This window comes from Brachycentrus maculatus, unplaced genomic scaffold (assembly GCF_059751285.1).
Source record: "Brachycentrus maculatus isolate JH-2025_06_01 unplaced genomic scaffold, ASM5975128v1 h1tg000393l, whole genome shotgun sequence".
Lineage (NCBI taxonomy): Eukaryota > Metazoa > Arthropoda > Insecta > Trichoptera > Brachycentridae > Brachycentrus > Brachycentrus maculatus.
Window position 1 is genome coordinate 700,001 of NW_028281142.1, and position 24,146 is coordinate 724,146.

At 33.0% G+C, this 24,146-nt stretch overlaps 2 protein-coding genes and 1 long non-coding RNA gene across 5 annotated transcripts in view; 2 read left to right on the forward strand and 1 right to left on the reverse strand.

Annotated features, from left to right (window-relative positions):
* The window catches only part of LOC148303009 (protein takeout-like), a 40,010-nt gene extending 30,437 nt beyond the window's left edge, over positions 1–9,573 (forward strand). Inside the window, exons 3-5 of the mRNA XM_088270699.1 lie at positions 507–640; positions 5,020–5,169; positions 6,536–9,573. Coding sequence (XP_088126825.1) covers positions 507–640; positions 5,020–5,169; positions 6,536–6,687 — 436 coding nt within the window. The 3' untranslated portion in view covers positions 6,688–9,573. The remainder of the gene's footprint in view (positions 1–506; positions 641–5,019; positions 5,170–6,535) is intronic.
* LOC148303010 (uncharacterized) lies at positions 2,184–3,029 on the forward strand. The gene is made up of 2 exons (XR_015838548.1): positions 2,184–2,297; positions 2,386–3,029. It is a non-coding gene; the product is annotated as an uncharacterized LOC148303010 (long non-coding RNA).
* A 2,241-nt stretch (positions 9,574–11,814) lies between the features above and the next one.
* On the reverse strand, positions 11,815–23,435 carry LOC148303011 (uncharacterized). Of its 3 annotated transcripts, none has more exons than XM_088270700.1 (11): positions 23,204–23,435; positions 22,931–23,029; positions 22,127–22,323; positions 20,460–20,647; positions 19,163–19,385; positions 18,167–18,368; positions 17,023–17,185; positions 15,908–16,035; positions 14,968–15,117; positions 13,496–13,641; positions 11,815–12,443 (listed from the first exon to the last, which is right to left on the reverse strand). In XM_088270700.1, the coding sequence occupies exons 2-11, from the start codon at positions 23,010–23,012 to the stop codon at positions 12,225–12,227; spliced, it is 1,698 nt and encodes a 565-aa protein (XP_088126826.1). In that variant the 5' UTR covers positions 23,013–23,029; positions 23,204–23,435; the 3' UTR covers positions 11,815–12,224. The 3 variants fall into 3 exon arrangements, with proteins under 3 accessions (XP_088126826.1, XP_088126828.1, XP_088126827.1); XM_088270701.1 differs by having other exon boundaries at positions 11,817–12,434; positions 23,204–23,434; XM_088270702.1 differs by lacking the exon at positions 22,931–23,029.
* Between the last annotated feature and the right edge of the window lie 711 nt (positions 23,436–24,146).

The following is a 24,146-nucleotide window of genomic DNA, read 5'->3' on the forward strand; positions in this document are numbered from 1 at the left end:
AAAAGAATTGAGGCAGTTATTTCTGCCAAAGGTGGAAATACTAAATACTAACTTTATTTATATAAAAATATTTGCATAATTTAAGCGTAATAAAGTGTTCATGTGTAAATAAAATTCAATGTTGTTTTATTCAAGGTTTTTTCTGAGTTATTCCTGTTTGAATTGAGAAATTGCGCGAAATTCTGCGTGGCCCTAATTCATTGAGTAGATACTGTATATATATATATATATATATATATATATATATATATATATATATATATGTATATTTATATGAACCAATTTAGAAACATTGTTCTTGAATCACTACAACTTCACTAGAGACATCTATCGGTGAGATGAAAATAAGCTTTTTATTAGGCAGAATGTTTTTTATTTGTAAGTGAGGTCCGAATCCTATAACTTCTATAATTGGAGATAATCTAGATTTGTGAACAAGTATTTGGACACACTCAAAATGTTGTAAATGGTAAAATTGTTAATATTGTTTTGTACCGCCTTTTCAGGAGTGACATTCCAAAGCTGCGTATTGACATCGGACTGACATTACCTAGGATTGAGATCACCGGACAGTACGAGGTAGTGGGGAACGTGCTTCTCTTCCCGGTGAGGTCGCAAGGAGACTTCTGGGCGGCCTTTGGTCAGTCACAACCCATTTTACCATCACTTACCTATAAGACCAAAAAAAACAAGGACGTCTTAAAAACTAACGAGTTTGGATTATTTTATTTTGTTTTATTTATTGCAAAGCACCCAAGCTTGGCAAAAGAAGGATGAAAGCAGACTGAATGCAGTCGAAATGCGATCCCTCAGACGAATGTGGGGCAAAATGATGTTTGATAGATGTTCGAATGATGAAATAAGGAAAGAATGCAAGGCTGAGATAAGCATTATCGATAAAATTAAGAAAGGTGTGTTGAGATGGTCCAAACCATGTGGAACTTATGAGTGAGGAAAGAAAGGTTGAATAAATTTATGAGGCGAATGTAGTTGAAAAAAGAAGCAAAGGAAGACTGAGGGAAACTTGGCACAATCAGGTATGTCAAATACTTGAAACCGGCCGGGTCAGGAGTCGTAATAATCGTCGGGTATGTATGAGGAGATGCATGAATACAGAAGAGGCGAAGAATGTTTGCAAAGACAGAGTGGTGTGGCGCTTGATTCTCTCTGCCTACCCCTGCAGGGAAGCGGCGTGATGGTTAGTTAGTTAGTTAGCAAAGCACCCAAAATTGCGTGATACATGCCACCTTTCATTACTGGTAAGGTACCTTTCATTATTATGCTGTAAATATATATGTGTGTATATATATATATATATATATATATATATATATATATATATATATATATATATATATATATATATATATATATATATATATATATATATATATATATATATATATATATATATATATATATATATATATATACAGTATCTACTCAATGAATTAGGGCCACCCATTATTTTTTTGAATACTCTGAAATCTTTTGGATTATTACATTTATTTTACATAAATACTTTAAGTTTTTTATTGACATCTAATATCATGTATATTACCTTCAATAATATGTAAAATATACCTGGATTATTTAAGCGTTTACAAAATTTTAAACCCTTTTTCTGAGAAAGGTCCCTAATTAGCACAGGTAGACAGATAGTTGAAAGTTCAAAAAAAAGCCCTATCTCATTTATTAGTGAAGTTTCTTGAGTTCTGATTGTTGTTTTGTTCAGAGAGGTTATATAGTTATCGTGTCTTGTGAAAAAAACTTAATTTTTAATTTTAGTTCATAAAGTATAATTTTTTTTTGTAAACACAAGTGTTTTTTTGGAAAAGGACAAAATGGGAAAAAGTAAAGACATTTCTGAGGAAAAAAAGTCTAGTGTTATAGTGCTACTGAAATTAGGAATACTATCTAATAGAGAAATTTCAAAAAAAGAAAACGTTTCTCGTCAAACAGTGGACAAAATTTCAAAATCAATAAAAAATCAGTCACCCGCCACCAGCAATCAGCGAAAGAACTGTCGTAAGATTAGAAAAACAACACCGAGGACTGATCAAAAAATCGTTCAAAGTGCCTTAGAAAACCGAAGTGCATCAGCAAAAACATTAAAAATAAAATTGGAAGAAGAGGGTATAAATATATCGGTATCAACACTGAGGCGACGTCTTTACGAAGTAAATCTGAAATGCAGGCGCCCTGTAAAAGTACCAAAATTGACACCACGAATGAAAGCGGATCGATTAAAATGGGCCAGGCTACATCGAAATTACTCGGTAGATGATTGGAAAAAGGTATTTATTTAAATTGAATTTTCAACATATCATTTTAGTCAATAAACTTATATATTTGAATTAAACTTAAATTTTCATTATTTTTCAGGTCATCTTTAGTGATGAGTGCCGGTTAGAAGCCGTGACAGAGAGCCGTCGATTCGTCAGGAGAACACCAATGGAACGTTACAATGAGGCCTGTGTGGTTAAAGTTATCAAACACCCCCCTGCAACAATGATATGGTCATGTATTATTAACAATTTACCTGGGCCGTTGTTTTTCGTGGAAGGAACAATGAACCAAAATTCCTATAAGCAGGTCCTCGAACGAATTTTATTGCCCTTCTACCATACACTCGACCCAACAGAAGGTCCATACACCTTCATGCAGGATGGGGCACCTTGCCACCGGGCTAAATCAATAATAAAAATTTTGTCTAACAAAAATCTGCCTTTGCTCCCCTGGCCTGGAAATTCTCCGGACCTTAATCCTATAGAAAACGTATGGAGCATGTTAAAAAATAAGGTATACTCATTCCCAAATCCGACAGTAGACTGTCTAAAAAAAAAATTCAAAAAATTAGGTCAGAAGACGAAGAAATAAAAAACACGATAAAACAGTGCATTTTAAGTATGCCAAAAAGAATTGAGGCAGTTATTTCTGCCAAAGGTGGAAATAATAAATACTAACTATATTTATATGAAAATATATGCATAATTTAAGCGTAATAAAGTGTTCTTGTGTAAATAAAATTCAATGTTGTTTTATTCAAGGTTTTCTCTGAGTTATTCCTGTTTGAATTGAGAAATTGCGCGAAATTCTGCGTGGCCCTAATTCATTGAGTAGATACTGTATATATATATATATATATATATATATATATATAATACAGTTCATTTCATTAATTACTTGTTCAAGCTGTGTTGCTTTTAAACCCAAAATATCCAATATAATTAATATGCATAAAGTCATTTTTTGTCTTGTCACCGTTAATATGATATAGATTTTTTAAAACACTTTTTATTTATTTTTTTATGTTTCCTTGTAATAGTTTTTAAAGCGTAGGATTGACCACCTTGACTTCATTTTATTTTAAACTATAAAAATATAATTGCCACTTAGTCAATAATCCTTCAAAATAAATAAAATATAAAGTAGTTTATTTATGATATTTATTTATTTAACCAGTATATTTTAAGTGTGTGAAGATTTCCTCCACTAAGTATGAGTTTTGTCCGCCTCCGTAGTGTAATGGTCAGCACGCTCGGCTACCGTTCTGGAGGTCCCGGGTTCGATTCCCAGGGGGGTCAAATAAATATTAGTGATTTTTGCACTGTAATATTTATTCAATATTACCCTGGACTGGTACCTGAAGCGGAGGGCTGATCACCTTTCCTTCATGTGTAAACGATCAAGATAACACTGCGTTTATATGACGCAGTGCCCTATGCACCATTGGGGTGCGGATAAGGGTTTTATTATTATTATTATTAAGTATGAGTTTAGTTTGAAGATTTTTCATTAAAATCTCAAATATCTATTTTATTTTATTTATATCTCAAACAAAAAAGAATATTGAAGAATAGTCTGGGCGCGACCTGTCATTGGCTGGTTAAGGTGATCTTGTAATTTTCTCTGCCTGCGTGGTTTAATAGTTAACGTGTTTAGCTACCATGCTAAACAGGTAAACCTGTTGTTTTTTATTTAACCCCCCCTGGGAATCGAACCCGGGACCTGCAACAGGGTAGCCTAGCGTGCTGACTATTACGCTACAGGGGCGGAGACTATAACATACGTCCGAGAAAATTTTGGCCATTATTCCGAAACCGGTAGTCGTGAAGTACGGCTGTCCAAACTTAAAACACAGTAAGGGACATTTTTTTTGTAGTACGTTTTTTTTGCATTTTTGGACTATGTAGATTCTACTTAGTCCAAAATTAACCTTTTCATAGCCGCAAATAAATTACGCCGCAGTGCTCAACAGGCCAAGTATTTTTTTGAAAAAAAAAAGTTGTCTAAAGATTTTTTTTTTGTTGTTTTTATTGAATTATAATTTACTTACCAAATATTATATCCCGCATCGATTGTTAGAGTTTTATTCTTGAAGTTAAACCAGTTTCAAATTTTCAGGGTTTTCTCACTAAGTCGCACACGCAAGTTTTTATTAAATTTAATATTAACACACAACTATTATTTATCAATGGAATATTTTAAAATAATAAGAAAAACACAAAAAAATTTAGCAAAATAAAAACCCCTGGCGTTCAAAACAATCGATTAAAATAATCAATATTTCAATTGGTTTGAGTGGTAGCCCTAATGACATCTGTCAACTGTCAGCTGAAAGTGATACCGATAAATCACTTAAAAGTATTTAAAAACTTTATAAAATATTTTGTGACAACTTCAATTGATGGCAATGTATGTTCCGTTTTTGACAGATTGTCAATATGAGTTAAAACTGCGGAGTAATACGTCATCAAAAGTACTGACGAGATATCTCGTCTCTGGCCATACGGGCACTCCGCCATTTGCCGAGATATCTCGTCTCTGGCAACCATCGGGTTAAAAAAAAAAAGTTCCTTACTGTGTTTTAAGTTTGGACAGCCAAGTAGTGTTTTTAAGTGGTATTACACAAAGTGAACGATGAATGATAAGGAGAGTGTTATATTACTGTACCATAAATTCAACGATGCTTTTAATGTACAAAATAAAAAAGAGATTGGTTATTTTGTGTGCTAGGTGACGTGTCGGCCATCGGCAGGATATTCGGTAAGGAGATCGTCCGAGACGGAGTTGGCTACATGATGATCGACAAGCTGCTCGTGGACTTCAAGCTGCAGAAGTCCAGGTTCAAGATTAAGGATCTGGTCAACGGGGGAAATGTTATCGGTAATTATTGAATACTTAGACGTATGTAAGATCCTAACCAGATTAGGATCTACAAAATTTTGAGTGTGTCCAAATACTTGTTCACAAAATCTGGATGATCTCCAATTACAGAAGTTATTTTGACATCTCATCAAAGATGAAGAAGAATATGGAAGTCTGGGCATTTACGGGTTACACACAGTTTATTTACGGGTTAATTTTCTACCGTTTCTCATGTATGTGATTATAATCCAGGATTCGGACCTTACATACTAATATAAGAGTTTCTGCTTAGTAAAAAGCTTCTTTACATCTCATCAATAGATGTCTCTAGTGAAGTTCTAGTGATTCAAGAACAAGGTTTCTAAATTGGTTCATATATATATATATAGAACTTCCAAGAATTTGAGTAGTGTGGTTGTCAATAATGGGTAAAATTGGTGAATGTTACTCGTGTGTAAAGTGATAACTTAAACCAACCTATGACGGTCGTCAGCCCCGTAAATGCCCAGACCTCCATATTCTTCTTCATCTTTGATGAGATGACAAAAAATAAGATTAGGATATGATTAGGATCTTGCATATGTCTAAATATAAGGATCCCTGCTAAATAAAAGTTTTCTCAAACCACCCATATAGCGGTGGGAAGTAGTGGAACAGAAGGCCTGTTGATGACAGTCAACAGTCCTTCCTTAGCAGTTTCCTCCCAGCAATGAGCAAATGAAGAAAGAAAGAAGTTCCTGATTGGCCCGCACTAGATTATTCCTCCTGTTCCCAACACAGATTGAAATAAAACTTTTTTTTATTAGAAGAAATAAAAATTTACTTGATGATCTTTAAACCTTGTATGTAATAAGCAAGGTAAATAATCTGCAATTTAAAAAAATAATAAAAAACAAGGTATTGATGGCTCCGGTGATCTCAAACATAAAGCTTCCTGACTTAACCTTACCTAACCTAACAGGATCCTAATGTATATTTTTACATTATACTTTTTATCTTACAATTGTATAACTTTTATAACGTTCATTTAATGAATTTTTTTGTTCATTAATGTTGTTGCTATCTCAAAATAGCCTTCTTATAATATTTTGAGAAATAAAAAGACTTTGTTTTTTGATCCACTCACATTTTTACTAACAACCAACTAGTTTTGACAATAACCTGTTGCCCTCTTCAGGGTTTAATTAAAACCCTGAAGTCTTTTTATTTTTCAAAACAGTGAATCGATATGATCCACAAAGTTAATGCTTTCAATATTCAAAACGTAGTCTTCTTAATTTCTGAAAACAGACGATTTAAATTTCTTAATCCTAAATAAATACAAACAGTTTTTGAACTAATCTTTTGTTAGTTGTATGTATTTTATACATTTGAATTTTTCTAGGCGAGGCAATGAACCAGTTTCTCAACAACAACGCTAACGAAATCATCGATGAAATGAAACCAGCCGCCTGTCAAAGTATCGCTAAACACTTCAAGGGATTCCTCAACAGCGCCTTCCCCAAGATCCCCATCAACGTGTGGCTCAAACCCTAATCCAAATTCCCCACAATGGATATCATTTAATTTAATGCTTGCATACCAATAATTGTACTATTAAGTCCTTCACAATAAGAAATAAGATTACACGTAACTTAATTTAGTTATTATACTATTTTGCTGAGCAAAACACAGAAGGGTTATATCAACATCCCCTACGTAAAGTGCTCTATCTAAATTTTTTTCAATTTTGAGATATTTGGTGTACGTTATCAACTGACCATTATCTACAAATATACAAACAAAAATTACGCCTGGTTTTCAGGCGTATAAGACGCTATCTACATCGAATTTTCGAAATGAACTGAACTCCTAAAATGCTAACTACTCAATTTTGACAAAGCATAAAGTTTTGAAACGATTTAATACATTATATTATCGTTTTTTTTTATGTAAAGTACTAGTTTAGAATTTTAGATAAAACCGTTAATTAATAAATAAAAATACGTTGGAAAAATCATCTAAGCTCTCTCCTGTAAAGTAACAGATTTGCAGATAGAGTACTTTACGCAGGGGCCGTCGGTATCATACCAGTGGTTGAATGCAACGTTGTGTCAAAATTTCAAATCAATTGGTGTATAACTTAGGAGATTTTGAACAAAGGATCATTTACATTTTATGTACATAAATCAGACACCTGATTATGCACCCTACGGATGATATAGGTGTCTCAACTTGATATGAAGCGTCTATTGTTCCTCTTTAGATAAAAGAAGATGGAAGTCTCAGCATCCCAGGGCTTACGAACTGACATAAGTGTGATCATTTTTAACACTTATGTAACTTTACCATTCTGCCCATTATTGAACATCCAATTGCATTTATTTTTGAAAGATGTACATATAAATGCACTGTTGTTGGATTCCTTCGAATTAGGGTTATAATTTTAATAGATATGGAATTTCGGCTAACAGTGCTGCCATCAGTTGAATATTCTCAGACTGACTTCCATCTTCTTGCATATAAACAAGATAGATCTTGCAAATTGCATGATCACGTTCAAATCCTGTCCTTGGTCAAAATTGCAAATGCTTACTGTTAACTGCATGTATTTTTATTGACCTTATGTTCAATCAGGTTACTGCTATAAAAATTATGATGTCTCTGAATGATCACAATAAGCGAATTGCACCAAAGTTGCTTAAATCTTCCTTCCACATTCTTCAAACGAAGACAACTCCTGTGTAATAAATATGGCATAATACTGATAGATTGTACTTAAATAGGATATTGTAATCTTATAAATAGAGTATAAATAGTCCATCTAAATCAGTGGTTCTTAATCTGGGTTTGATCGAACCCCAGGGGTTTGGTGAGTCAGTTTCCCGGGTTCGGCAGAGGTCTCAACGTTTTGGTGTAAACAAATGGTAACGTACCCTGATTACTAAGAAAGTTCTGGAGATTTTCAAACCGTTTGTTACAACATATCTTTGCCAGCAATCCTTTTGGAGGATGCTGGATATAAAAACGAAGAATGGAACAGACTTTGTTGCGAAAACGACATGAGAATAGCACTTGCCAAGGTAAAGCCGCGCATTTCTGAACTGGTCTCTGAAAGGCAACAGCAGAGGTCACACTTATTTGTAGTACTATTACCACTACTACTACTACTACCATCACGCCGTTTCACCGCAGGGGTAGGCAGAGAGGATGGAACGCCACACTCTTCTGTCCTGACATACACTCCTCGCCTCCTTCACATCCATACATCTAGTCATACATGCCCTCCGGTTACGCAGACTTTTGACACCGCCAGATTTTAGGTTCTGATTGATCTGATCGTGCCAAGTCTTTTTCGGTCGTCCACATTCTGTTTTTCCTCTCACATTCGCCACATATATTTTCTTAGTCATTCTCTCGTTATCCATTCGCTCCACATGTCCATACCACCGCAAAGAACTCTTCCTAATCTTTTCAATTATTCCTCGTTCAGCCTTACATTCCTTTCTTATATCGTCGTTTTTAATTCTGTCATACAATGATTTTCCACACATTCGTCTGAGGGAGCGCATTTCAACAGCGTTCACTCTGCTTTCATCCTTCCTTTGCCAGTTCCATGTTTCGTTTCCATACATTAGTGTCGGTACTAGCACACCGTTGTGAACCGCTAGCTTGGCTCCATGGACGCTAGCTTGGCTTCCATGGGCACTTATTTGTAGTAAATATTCATTATTTTGTTTTTAGGTGAAAATCATGTTATTATGGATTTTTTTCTTTATTTTTTAATGGTTTTGTTCATTTTGTGCACCTATGTATAAACATATTCCTATGTTTTGAATTAAAAAATATATGAAAATGAAATATGAAACTGGTGGTGTTCGGTACCTCCAACAAGGTTAACCCGATGGTTGCCAGAGACGAGATATCTCGGCAAATGGCGGAGTGCCCGTATGGCCAGAGACGAGATATCTCGTCAGTACTTTTGATGACGTATTACTCCGCAGTTTTAACTCATATTGACAATCTGTCAAAAACGGAACATACATTGCCATCAGTTGAAGTTGTCACAAAATATTTTATAAAGTTTTTAAATACTTTTAAGTGATTTATCGGTATCACTTTCAGCTGACAGTTGACAGATGTCATTAGGGCTACCACTCAAACCACTTGAAATATTGATTATTTTAATCGATTGTTTTGAATGCCAGGGGTTTTTATTTTGCTCAATTTTTTTGTGTTTTTCTTATTATTTTAAAATATTCCATTGATAAATAATAGTTGTGTGTTAATATTAAATTTAATAAAAACTTGCGTGTGCGACTTAGTGTGACAACCCTGAAAATTTGAAACTGGTTTAACTTCAAGAATAAAACTCTAACAATCGATGCGGGATATAATATTTGGTAAGTAAATTATAATTCAATAAAAACAACAAAAAAAAAATCTTTAGACAACTTTTTTTTTTCAAAAAAATACTTGGCCTGTTGAGCACTGCGGCGTAATTTATTTGCGGCTATGAAAAGGTTAAGAACCACTGATCTTAGTGGTCCATCTTAAATATTTAAATTTCTATCTGGTACATTAATGTAGGAAATTATATCTTCGAGTTACTGTAACGACTAAGTTTGAAGATTAGTTTGAAATGTACAAAACATGTTACTTAAATACAAATTCAGTTTATGTATTGAAATAAATAATAGTGGATGGCTTATCATTATAATACTGTTAAGAAATAACTGTGATAAGGAAATAAATAGGTTAATTTTGAATAGAATATTTCTAAGCAAAAAGACACTTTTTTTTTAAATAAAATACTATTAAAAACTGAATAAAGAATAAAATGTACGAACAAATATTTTGTTTTATTATTTATTTAAGCATTTCTTTTCTCCTTTAACCGTTATCCGCAACTGATGGTGCATAGGGCACTGCACCGTATAGAAGCAGTGTCATCTTGATCGTTAAATACATAGAGGAAAGGTGATCAGCCTTGCACTTCAAGCACCAATCCAGGGTGATATTAAATAAATATTAGATTGAAAAAAGTATTTATTTTGACCCTCTTGGGAATTCCCCAGCATGGTAGCCTAACACGCTAAGCACTACACTATAGAGGCGGACAAAATTATATTTCCTTGACTATATACATTTTGTCTGCCTACGTAGTGTAATGGTCATCACGCTCAGCTACCGTTCTGGAGGTCCCGGGTTCGATTCCCAGGGGGAGTTAATAAATATAAGTGATTTTTTTCACTGTATTATTTATTCAATATTACCCTGGACTGGTACCTGAAGCGGAGGGCTGATCACCTTTCCTTCATGTATAAACGATCAAGATAACACTGTGTTTATATGAAGCAGTGCCCTATGCACCGTTGGGGTGCGGATAAAGGTTTTATTATTATATTTTATTATATACATATTATATACTAACTACCCATCACGCTCAAGAATATAATGTCACACCAACTTGTCTTTGAAAAAAATATTCGCCTCTTTCGCATAAATTAATTTGTTTTACTGTTTTTTCTTCACTCTTTAGTTCCATATGTCCAAACCATCTCAACACACCTTTTTCAATTTTATCGGTAATGTTTATCTCGGCCTTGTTTTATTTTCTAATATCACCATTCAAACATCTATCCTACATCGTTTTGCCGCACACTTTTCATAAAATTATAACTTTACTACTGACCAGACCACTTCGTCAAAAGCCTAGCATTCTTTTCTAATGCATTAAGAGTCCATTGTACACAGCCAATTTAAATTTCGGTGATTATTATTTGTTAAAACTAATTTCACTGCATCATCCACTCTGTTCACAGTATTCAGTCGTTTATACATTCACCTTTACTTTTAGGTCTGTATTTATGCACCAATATATATCATAACGCAATAAAATCATTGAGAATTTTTATGATGCATTTTTTTTAGTATAAAAATACAGTCCAATACCTCAGAAACTTGGTATGGAGGAACAAACATATGAAAAAATAAAGTAAAATAAAAATATACAAAACATGTGTTCGACCTATAGCTACTTATGGGATTGAGGCAAGAAAAGATCCTTCTAGAACAAACTCTCGACTTCGAACCTCCGAGATGAAGACTCTCCGATCCATAACCGAAAACACATTGCGAGACCGAGTAAGAAATACCGACATCCGGAGCATGTGTAAGACGGGGGATATTGTGAGGTGGGGACGACAAAGAAGGCCGTACTGGAATGATAATGTTAACAGAATCTCAGAAGACAGACTTCCACATATCGTCCTTCAAGGAAACCCTGAAGGACGCAGACCCCAGGCAGACCTCCAAAAAGGTGGAAAAACAGCTGGGAGTCAACATCCCAAAAGCGACAAGCGGAGGCACAAACAAATCCTCTTAAGGATATATCTTAATCTAGAAAAAGAAGAAGAAGAAAAATACAAAAACATATTTATCAAATTGATCGCAACTTCCCAACAAACCTTATTTAAGAAAGAGTTACCTTATTGTGTTACTTATCTCATAATATGGTTGTCGTAAGAAAATATAATAAAACAAAATAAATTATTCTTTAACAATTTTTATTTTCATTTTCTAATTGCTTATAAAAATAAAGATAATTTTTAAAGTATAAACAGTATAAAACTATTGAAGTACCTACCTATTAATAAAGTATAATATTTTGTAGTTTAAAAGCATAATTAGCTTTGTGGTAATATAAAACTCTATTTATCATTCATCATTCACTTTGTGATTTGAAAGCCAGTTTTATTAAGATGTAAAATTCGTATGCCTATTATTTTATCAATTTAGTTTTTAGTGAAAATTAGTCAATAGTTGACCTGATGAGGTTGTTCGGAAACCAGTAGTCGTGAAGTAGAGTATTTGAGTGGTATTTTACAACGATGAATGACAAAGAGAGTGTTATATTACCATACCACAAACACAATGCTTTTAACATACAAAATAGAAGAAAGGTTATTTTATGGTTAGGTTAGATAAGTGAATAAATTTCACAAAGTGATGAATGATGAGGACAGTTCTGCATATTATTGTATTAATAAATCTTTTTAATTTTTCCTGTAAAGATATTTCAGCAACAAAATTCAAGCGTTTGGGTTGCTTGGTGTTCCTCCTCTATGGATGTAAGAATACGTAACATAAGCTAGCAAAGAAGCTAGCATCAAGCCTCCAGCAGCCTTTGCACTGGTGTTTCTTCTCAAGGCCGCAATATACCAGCAGAACATCTCCTTGCAGGTAGGCCCCGAGATGTCAGTATATGGTAAGATCCTCGATAAGTCATGAAAACTCACCGCCTGAAAATTCTGCATGGATAAATTTCAAATAATATTAAATTCAATAAATTTAAATACACAAATAAGTGGGAACTGTGTTTGCTCACAGTTAATTAAAAACAACAACGCATCTACAATTCAATCCGGGGTCTAATCGGGAGTCAACTGATTGGACTGCAATCAGCAAAAAAATTGGCGAAAGCGATTAAAAATGCAGATGACAAGTGGTACCATAGTATTTTATTCATCGTTTACCATGAGAAAGGAAGAACCATTAATAACAAATATTTAAAAGTGTTATTATTTATAGAATTATTATTGAATGTTATGTTTATAGTAAGAATAATGAGAAGAATGTCCGCCTCCGTAGTGTAATGGTCAGCACGCTCGGCTACCGTTCTGGAGGTCCCGGGTTCGATTCCCAAGGGGGATTAAATAAATAAAAGTGATTTTTTCACTGTAATATTTATTCAATATTACCCTGGACTGGTACCTGAAGCGGAGGGCTGATCACCTTTCCTTCATGTGTAAGCGATCAAGATAACACTTCGTTTATATGATGCAGTGGGGTGCGGATAAGGGTCCTACTATTATTATTATTATTATTATAGTAAGAATAAGAGAAAAACATCCTAATTACAGAAGTTCCATCAGTTATCCTTTCAGTTTTCTTTTAAATATGCTTCTTATCCCTATTTATTATACCTGTTTATTGTTTTTTTATATTTTGTCATGTATTAGTTTTGGTTATCTTTTTAAAATCTTTTTTGTAACTTATTATTTGTGTTCCGGTCTTGTTAACCTTAAAGCCATGTCTCAAAATGAGAAATATATATTACTCATCGAGAATATTATTTATATGACTTATGTATGTAATATGTTTAGAAAAAATAAATAAATAATATAAAAATCCTACGAATATATTGAGTGGCGGATTAAGTGAGAAAAGCAGAATAGAAGCACTCAAAGCAATGAGGTCTCATATTTGAACTCATAAGAGCTTGATAATGAGACGCTGATCATGTGTACAAGTCCCTTTACGGAAAATATAACGCGATTCATAAAAAACAAATTCAAAATACCTGTGGCCTCAGCATATACATAATGTTGACATAAGTCTTGTATCCAGCCATAAGAGCAGAATCTAGATCGCAGTTGTTATTTAAATCAAGACACGACCAGTCAATTTTACGCATTTTACCATCAAATGTTTGCATCCTCAGTAAGCCTTAAATTTGAAAAAAGTCATGGTAAACAAATAAAATACTACCAAAAAACTTACTTACATCTTTGAAATAACTCATGACATCCTTAATACAAAATAATTTGTATTTTTTGGTATGCTTTATGTCAGTCTTTTCTAAAGTATGGGATTATTAGATGGGGTGGTAAGAGTGACGAAGTATTAAAAAAAAATCTACAATGAAAATGAGACAGTCAAACAACTATATGTATAACTATATGCATTTAAAAGTTACACATTAAAATTATAAGAAAAAAAATCTTAGCAAAACCATACACTATAGCACACTATAAAAAAAAAACAAACATAGAACTATAAGAATAAAAATGTAGAAACACATCAGATATACCACATTTGGTCAAGAAAACATTGAATTTTATGCAATACAGCTATGTAACCTGCTTCCATTATCCACAAAGTCATTAAATATCGAAACGATGTATAAAAGAGCTTTTAATAAATGGATAATGGAGGTTGGAAGAGTTGGAATTGATCGCATCATCGTCCATGTCTTCCATTACTGTCTGATTTTTGACACATTTTACAATAATTTTATAAAATATGTAATGTAAAATGTGCCTTTGGTGCGGAAAGACCCAGTAAGGACACATTAAACACATATTTTCAATTTAACATTATAAATTTAAATTGTTTATATCGGTCACTCCTTTCAACAATGTCATATATCAAAAAACTTGATTTTTCAGGAGATCGTTTTTAAAGTTTAAAAATATAATAAAATGCATTAAAAATAAATATCAAGTCACTTATTGAACTTTTTACTGTGCAACAGATCTTTTAAAGTAAAACCTGCATGTTTTTTCTCCATTTGAAAAGTATTTAGTATATTTAAAAAAATTATTAAACAACACCTTTTCTTCAAATTGCAAAAACAACACTTTCTGCCCTGTAGCAGGTAAATATCATGTTTAAAATATGCCGCTTTTGCTGGGATATAGAACATTTTCTGGGTATTCTGTAAACATGTACAACTGAATACAACGTTGTTAAAAGGAGTGAGCGATATGTGTTTGAAGAAATAAATAAATATAATAAAACGTAAAAAAAGCAAAAAAAACCTAAATGACCATCATGCCGCTTTCCACAAGGGCAGGCAGAGAGAATACAACAGCACACCGCTCTGTCTTTGCGAGCAATCTTTGCCTCTATCACATTCTGCATCTCCTCATACATACCCGCCAATTATTCTGACTCCTGACCTGACCACACCCAAGTATTTGGAATACTTAATCAAACAAAGTATTTTTTTCAAACTAAGGCAAGATTTATTAAAAACTAAGGTATATTCACCAACAAAATCTCCTAACTGGGGTACTTCTATAAAATCGTGGTCTTTTTCTTCTAAATAGTGAAGAGGATAGTTAGCTTTTTCCCCGAAACATTTACTTAGTATTTCTGTAACCCTGTTTTGCCCTATAAATTTGCCACAGTTGCAATTTTCTGGAAGAAAAAAAAATACAAGGAAATTCATATCTGAAAGACATATTGTAGAAAAGGTTCAACTTATAAATGTGTCGCCTGCTTTCAAAATCCGCCAGATCCAATTATATACGATTTAAAAATAAATTCTCTATCAGAATGCCAATTCTTCAAAATATTTAAATACTTGAAAACTCAGCTAAAAAATACTTAAAAACAGCGTTGTATTTCAAATTCCGCTATATTCATGGAACTTGCTTTCTGACCCATATCGGCCAATCAAAGAGCGGGGATAGGTCAAAAATTAAGATGACGTCATTATCGGTTTGTCTGGTTTTTTTTTTTTTTTAAACTGTATAATTTTCTAAAAAATTCTCTATTTCATAATATTTAATCTAAAGACAGACAAATCTTTTGAACAGAAATGTTACCCGGAGAATTTAGCATTTTTTGTAAAATCGACTTACATGGATCAGGCGGATTTTGAAAGTAGGCGACACAATTGCAACTCGTACAGTAACAATACTGTTTGTTCTGTTAATAACAATACAATTCAATACAACTTGTAAAATAACAATACAATTTGCAACATTTGTATCACACACCAAATTTGTACAATAACAAGACAATTTGTAGCATCTTCTTCTCCTTCCTGGCTCTATCCTAACTTATTGTCTTTGTTGACTGTTGGAGTCAGCTCTCCTCATCCTCAGGTCGTAGGTCTTTCTATGGGCAACGTCACTTAGTGACTAGTAACATTTAGTCATTACAAACCTTTAAAATCTAAGTAATTGAGTGCTCAATTTATTACCATCTTTATCCGGTTTTCGTAAACTCCCAGATATAACAAATCTTTTTGACTTGTTTTTATTTGTCTTTGCCTCATTCATGGGATCCTGTTCAGTTACCAATGAATGAAATTTGCATTCATGAGCTGACCTAGTAAATAAAATGTCAATTTATTCATTCACAAACCTACAAAATGTAAATTATATACATATAATATTATGATGGTATTGTTATTAATATTTTTATGTTGAATCAGACTTATTAAAGTCTCTGCAGTCTTATTTTTCATTGAACTAAATATTCGACAGTGAAGCATGGAGTTGGTAAAAAAACAGATTAAAGTAGACTGAATGCAGTCAAAATGTGACCTCTCACAATATCCAGTAATGTTTGATAGATGTTCGAATGATGAAATAAGGAAAGAATGCAAGGCTGAGATAAGCATTATTGATAAAATTAAGAAAGGTATGTTGAGATGATTTGGATATGTGGAACGTATGAGTGAGGAAAGAACGGTTAAATAAATTTATCAGGCGAATGTATTTGGAAAAAGAAGCAGAGGAAGACCTAGGAAAACTTGGCGCAACTAGGTATGTCAAATATTTAAAAGTCGCCGTGTTAGGAGTCGTAATAATCGTCGGGTATTTATTAGGAGATGCATGAATGTAGAAGAGGCGAAGAATGTTTGCAAAAACAGAGTGGTGTGGCGTTCGATTCTCTCTTCCTACTCCTGAGGCAAAGCGGCGTGATGGTTAGTTAGTTGGTTAGTTAAATGTATGATAGATGTTTGAATGGTGAAATAAGGAATGCAATTCTGAGATAAGCATGATTGATAAAATTAAGAAAGGTGTGTTTAAATGGTTCAGACATGTGGACTGACAATGACCGAGGAAAGAACGATAAAACATATATATGAGGTGAATGTAAATAGTTAAAAATAGTAGCAGACGAAGACTGGGGAAAACTTGCCATGATCAAGTATTTCAAATACTAGAAAGCGGTCAGGCGGGAGTGAGAATAATCAGCTGGCAGGTTGGTCCTGTATATAGGAATGTGAAACAATCTATGTCGACGCTGTCTTAAGTAACTATCAGGAACATACAGACCAATGTTCCGGATAATTTTAAAGCGCTTTACCTGATTGGTCCACCAAAACTAAATATCTCCCCACTGTAGCCCATGTCTCTCCAAAAGGGTTCACTATATTCTAAACTAAAGGTAGTCTTCTTCCCATGAAAAGTTCTGTTCAGTATTTCCAAATTGTCGTTGGCGCTCAAGAGATTTGGATCTATATAAATATCTGCGAACAAAAGGTCATGATAAACTGATTCAGTATTTTCAAATTGTCATATAATATTTATTTCGACCCACCATGGGAATCAAACTGAGACCACGGTAGCTTGACAAGCTAACCATTACACTACGGAGGCGTTTAGATTACTATGTGTGAATGGGTTTACTCTTGATGATTAAAGATACTATGATTTAATCTATTGTTAAGTGTAAAACTAAAGATGAAACTCAATCTTGCTAGGCATGAATTTATATTGTTAGCAATGAAGCTATTTAGTTATGATTTTAATTCTACGATAATTCTTATAAGTTCACTTTGTGATTTCACCGATCCTTAAGGCCCAGCATTTGTTAAGTTGCATTCATTCCACCGGAGACCGCCGGAGAGGTCACTTGTCTGTTCACGCCCGATTTTTTAAAGAATGTATGATGGATATTTTTTTTGTTTTTCAGAGTATAAAGAATTTTTTTTTTTTTTTTAACCCCTTACCTTTCAATTACTCTTTTCTTTTCAAAACCATATATTTATTTGAAAGAAAATCTTATTTTTCAAAGCAAAAACGGTGTTTTAAAAAAAAACAATTATGTTAAAAGTTACCTGGATTTAGAAAAAAAAAATTATCGTCCGCCTCCGTAGTGTAATGGTCAGCGTGTTTAGCTACCGTGCTGGAGGTCCCGGGTTCGATTCTTAGAGGGATTAACATAAATATTAGTGATTTTACACTGTAATATTTATTTAATATTACCCTGGACTGGTTCCTGAAGCACAAGAGTAATCACCTTGCCTTTATGTAAGTAATGATCAAGATAACACTGCGTCAATTCGATGCAGTGCCCTTTGTACCATTGAGTGCAAATAAGGGTAAAAAAATAATAATAATTAAAAAAATTAAGTAGCGACTTAACGAATGCTAAGCATCAAATAATACGTATCTACTGTTGTAGATATACAAAACGTATTGTAAAACATTGTTGATGTATCTCCTACCTTGTATCTCAGACGGCTTTAAAGCAATAGCTAAAGTTTTGCACTCAAATTTCCCCTCCAGTTCATCAGTATCAATGCGGATGTTACCCCGTTTATTCCACAAGGCTATGACTTTGTGGGAGGTGGATTTGAAAAGTGTCAGCCCGCTGTTGTGACGAACCATCTTCTTATTTCTTACCCACAAGTAAAACAATACAGACACCTGTTTTAAGAAAAGTAAAAGTATAGTAAATATTTTTCAAAACAGAAGTTTGAAATCGAAGACCAACGGATAGACTAAAATTATAACATGATGGTTACACGTGCAAGGCGTTAACATCTCTTTTGGTAAGGAGTTCTTATTTAAAGCGTCTTTATTTTACTAATGCACAAAGGTGCAAGGCGATGACAACTCTATTAGTAAAGAATTGCTAGAATCTACACCTAGTCTTCTTCATTTTGCTAATACATACATTTGCAAGGCTTTCGCAACTCTATTGGTAAGGATGTAAATCCTTACCAATGAGTTACTTTTAGTAATAAAGGTGTCCTCATTGTACTTATGCAGACAGTCAGTGGCGTGCACATAATTTTCAATCAGGGTAGGCAGTACGGTTGGGTAAGGATAAGGTCTAGTAGGCACTGGACGTGTTTCTATATGGAACGCAAGTAATCCAGGGTAGGCACTACTTTTCTGCCTATATAGAATGCACGCCTCTGCAATCAGTTACAAGGCGATAACAACCCTATTCGTAAGGAATTACTAAAAGCTTGTATTTTGTACTAATGCATACAGTTACAGGGCAAAACTAACTTTTTTGGTAAGAAGTTACTTAAGCTTGTTACGAGGCGAAAATAGCTCTGTTGGTAAGGAATTACTAAAAGCTTATTTATTTTACTAATGCATAGATTGCAAGGCAATAACAATTGTGTTCATAGAGTTGCTGATAGCTCGTATTTTCTACCAAAACTTAGCAAAAGTGGATTAAATAAAATACAGTGTGCATTGCCTCTTACTTTATCAGCTGATACGCCACATCTGTCCCACACCAGTTCCTCTACTGCAGACATTGCCAAGGGGGTGAATATATAACCGTGTGCGTGCTGTGAGACGCTTATGCTGTCTAGCTCTCTCTCAAGGGCTTCGGCCACCGGGGAAACAGGACAGATAGAGATGCCTGCCAGAGGTAAACGTCTCGACAGACTATCCAACTCACCAAACCAGTGCCAAATTTCCCAACTAACACGGGAGTACAAGAAAAATCTTTTAAAGTTGTAATTGAAGCATTCTTGGGTAACTTTGTCTAGCAAAAATTTGGAAAATTCTTTAAAGACATGAATATGCTACAAAAGACATATAAATATGCTACAAAATAATGTATGATACATGTTCAAATGGTAAAATAAGGAACAAACGCAAGGCTGAGAAAAGCATTATTGATAAAATTAAGAAAGGTGTGTTGAGATGGCTTGGATATGTGAAACGAATAAGTGAAAAAAATAATTAAAAAACAAATAGCAACATAAGAAGAAATGTAAAAACAATAGTTGTTTTATCTCAAGTTGATAAACTTATGAAATTGATAGATATATCATCCGTAGGAATATAAAATCCGTGAATAATCCAGTATCTAATAGAAATAATAATAAAGTAAGTTAATATTATTTCAATGGAATTGAACAACATTCATCTTAATAAAATAATCACATTTCACATATTGCTCACTTTCAAGAACGTCATAAATCAAAAAACTTGATTTTTCAGGAGAACGTTTTTTAAGTTTTAAAATAAAATAAATGCATTAAAAATAAATATCAAGCAACTTACTGAACTTTTTACTGTGCAACAGATCTTTTTAAGTAAAAGGTTTTTTCTCCATTTGAATAATATTTAGTTTATTTAAAAAAATAATTAAATAATACCTTTTCTTCAAAATGCAAAAACAACACTTTCTGCCCTGTAGCGGGTAAATATTAAGTTTAAAATATGACTCTTTTACTGGGATATAGTACATTTTCTGGGCATTCCGAAAATAATTCCGGAAGAATCTCACAAACAGTTTTTTTCACAAACATAGATTGTTAACATTCACAAGTTTTTACTAATAAAAACTTGTGAATGTTAACAATCTATGTCACCGAAGAAGTAGCATTAAAATAATGTTTTCAATTGAAGTATAAATATAACATCCAAAATTAGAGTAGTGTGGTTGTCAATTATGAGTAGAATGGTGCATATTACGCAGCGTATAAATAATCAATCAATTAAACATTTAACAACAACAAAGATAGAAAAAGTAAAGTATTAATATACCTCCCCAGAAAGCCTCCATAGGGAAAACTCTGACTATTTTCAGTTTCAGCTACTACATTTAACTCATCGTCAAGATAAATTTTCTTTAAAATGGTCAGATTTTCTGAATCTCCTATGTCAATTGCATTGTTACAATCCAGATCTACATATTTTTCATACTGCTTCAGGATTCTCAAGGATCCATTTTCCTGAAAGAAAAAATACCCTAAACCATCTATAAATAAATACAACTAAACTGGGGCCAAGGGACTGGGACATTTCTCTCTTATAAAGAGGTCTCTCAAAAGAGATATAAATCCTTTTTAGTTTTTTTTACAGAGGGTTTAAATGTCTCTTTTAACACTTTAACCACTTCATAGGCCATGCTGGCATTTTATTTTAGCAATGCATTATCAACCAGATATGCCACATTGGCATTTTGGCTATATGCAATTTTGCTCACAACAAAAAAAATCATATATTTATATTTGAGCTTTGAAATTTCTCTACTCAATGGCAAGATATACTTACGAAAATTTGATTATAAAAACTGACATCTGTCAAAAACATGGATTTTTAAATATTCTTTAATCAATTGATTTTAATAAGTAAAGAGTATGTATAAATATTTTAATGTATAAATATTTTTATATACGTACAAAATATTGATAAAAAATCCATGTTTTCGATAGATATCATTCATTTTAATTAACATTTTAATAACATATCCTGCCTTAGTAAAATGCTTGGCAATAAATGTTTTGAATGTGTCTTCAATTTTAAGATGTAAAGTCGAAGCTGGATATAAGATACCTAGACATTAGTGAAATATCCTACATATACGTACAAAATATTGAATTAAATAATCCATGGTTTCGATAGATATCATTAATTTTAATCAATATTTCAATAATATATCCTGCCATCAAGTAGTAAAATTTCGAGGCATATTAATAATATATTTTTTATAAGCAAAGTTGCGCACAGCTGGGAACGCCAACGTGGCATATGCAGTTGATAACGCATGTATAAAATAGTACCCAGTATGGAGTATGCGGTGGTGTATTAATTTTTGCAAAAAAATGCAGTTTTGCGCATAAACTCCCCGCAAAACCGTGCGATCGGTGAAGTGTTAATGAGCTTTTACTTATGTCTAGGTATCCTATATCCAGCTTCGACTTTACAACATAAAATAAAAGACACATTCAATACATTAATTGCCAAGCATTTTACTAAGGCACAATAGATGGAGCCATTTGCCAATATCTGCAGTTTATTATAAGTGCTTTCTTCTTCTTCTTCTAGCCTTTGTCTAAATCCAATGTTGCATAAAGCACTGCACCATATCGATAGTCTTATCTTTATCATTCATTACATGAAAGCAAGGTCATTAGTCCTATACATCATGTATATTAAATATCATTTATATCCCAGAGTGATATTAAATAAATATGAAAGTAAAAAATCACTGATATTTATTTTGACTCTATTGCTAATTGAACTCAGGACTTCCAGCACAGTAGCCGAACACGCTAACCACTACACTACGGAGACAGACTTAAAGCAGGTCATAACACAGCATCAAATGGTCCTCTTCAAGTGTAAGGAAGCTAATCACAAGATATTATTTAGCTGCCAATGAATGTGTTGAATTAAATATAAATTTTGGAATAACATTTTAAAATTACCAATATTTCTTTAGCTGCATCAGTTTCAGTTTTCTTTTCATAGACATAAGGGAATTTAGTTACTTTTTTGTCAGTTCCCAACATACTGCTTATGGTCTTTGCATTTAGCCTCTCTTCCTTGGCAGATCTCTGGTTTATAAGAAGCACATCACAACTTTCGCCCAGTTTTTCCTTCAAAAGATGAGCAGCAAAAGCCCCTATATTTTGAAATCCATAGACAAAATAATGAGATTTAAAAAAAGCCTTTTGATCACTGCAGTAGCGATGCTGTTGAGAGTAGCGGTAGCACTTAAATCGAGTAAAGATAGAAAAGAAGGCCTTTAAACTTGACATCTCATCCGTAGCGTGATAATCCAGTGTCCGACTAATAAATAATATTTACACATTGACTGCCACGGCAATTTTTAGAATTCCCGTCTAAAAACCCAACCCAATTAATGTTTTACTTAGTAAACACCACTATTTCTTAAAATCTACTGTGACACCTCGGCTGTCCAAACTTAAAACACAGTAAGGGACATTTTTTTGTAGTACGTTTTTTTTTGCATTTTTAGACTAAGTAGAATCTACTTAGTCCAAAATGCAAAAAAAACGTACTACAAAAAAATGTCCCTTACTGTGTTTTGAATTTGGATAGCCGACCTGTTTCGATGCATTCCGCATCATTTTCAAACACCGTGTGTGAAGCTAATTCTAAATTTTAGAGTTGGGTCCTTGGGACGTTGAAGGTTGAAGAGGAGGTAGGAGCTTTTTACCAGAAAGTGACTGGCGAATCAATTAATAAAATTAAAAATATTGTTTTACCTCTTGATTTATAATATTTTTTTGTTATAATTATATTTTCTGTTAATTTATTAATAAATTTTGTGTTCATGTAAGCCAGCATTGATTTTTGTTTTCTTCCTAGAAGCCATCTATCCATATTAGCACTGATATATTACGAGTTTATTGTTTATTGTTGCAAGTAAACACAGTACAAGATAACTCGTGATTAGCGTCCTAAGCCAAGAACGCAATTTACAAGTTATCTCGTAGTTGGCAGTCAAAGTGTTAATAATATTATTCTTTATCACTCACCAGGAATTGTATTTCCAAGAATAATAACGTCTGCAAAACATTTTGCTGAAATTCATAACAAAAAATTTACTGTTGTTTAATTTTGACGGAGGATTTATAAAATTGGATTAAATTGCCATTTATGTACACATCTCAACTGACTTCTAATTTTGTTGACTTTTTCCCAAATTGTGCCCCATATTTCACTTTTAATTTTGACATGAAAATATTTAAAAAAATTAAATGACATAAAACAAGAAATTCAATTGTTTTATTAGATTACATTTCAAGGTTTCTAAATTCAAAGAAATGATTATAATGGATCTTTGTCAGACGGGTGGAATATATAATTTAATATACTCAACCTATAAAGGATTGTATTAGACTCGTGCAGTGTTTATAACAGCCGATATAATTAATATTTTCATTCATTTTCTTTTGGAAAATTCGCCTTCGAAAAAATGTTATTTTCGAAGGTTTGCAATGAATGATGTCACAGAAACGATGGAATTATTTTAATGTTGGTGTCATTGCTAAATTATTGGCCGCTCTATTTGTTGATGTCTATGGTCCAACCCTCCCCCCTCCCCTCATATAATTGTATAAAACACAAATGGTAGTGTAGTGGTAAACAAACCATCTACACTACTACTATTACAGCTCTATAAACCATATGACGTCATTAAACGTTCGATGATGCACGTTTTTCGTTTTATAAAAATATCAGGGGGACCTGACATGACATGCACACATGAAGATTATTTTATGTTAATTTATTTACTTCCAAAAGAAACAAAGAATAATTGAGAAAGGGAGAGGAATAAATAATAAGACATTCATATAAAAATATTTTATCACATTTCTTTTTATTTCATAAAATATTTATTTTTTTAAAACTTTATACAAATGTAGTATTCTTCAACAATTACTTACAACCATAAATATACACATAACATATATTCTT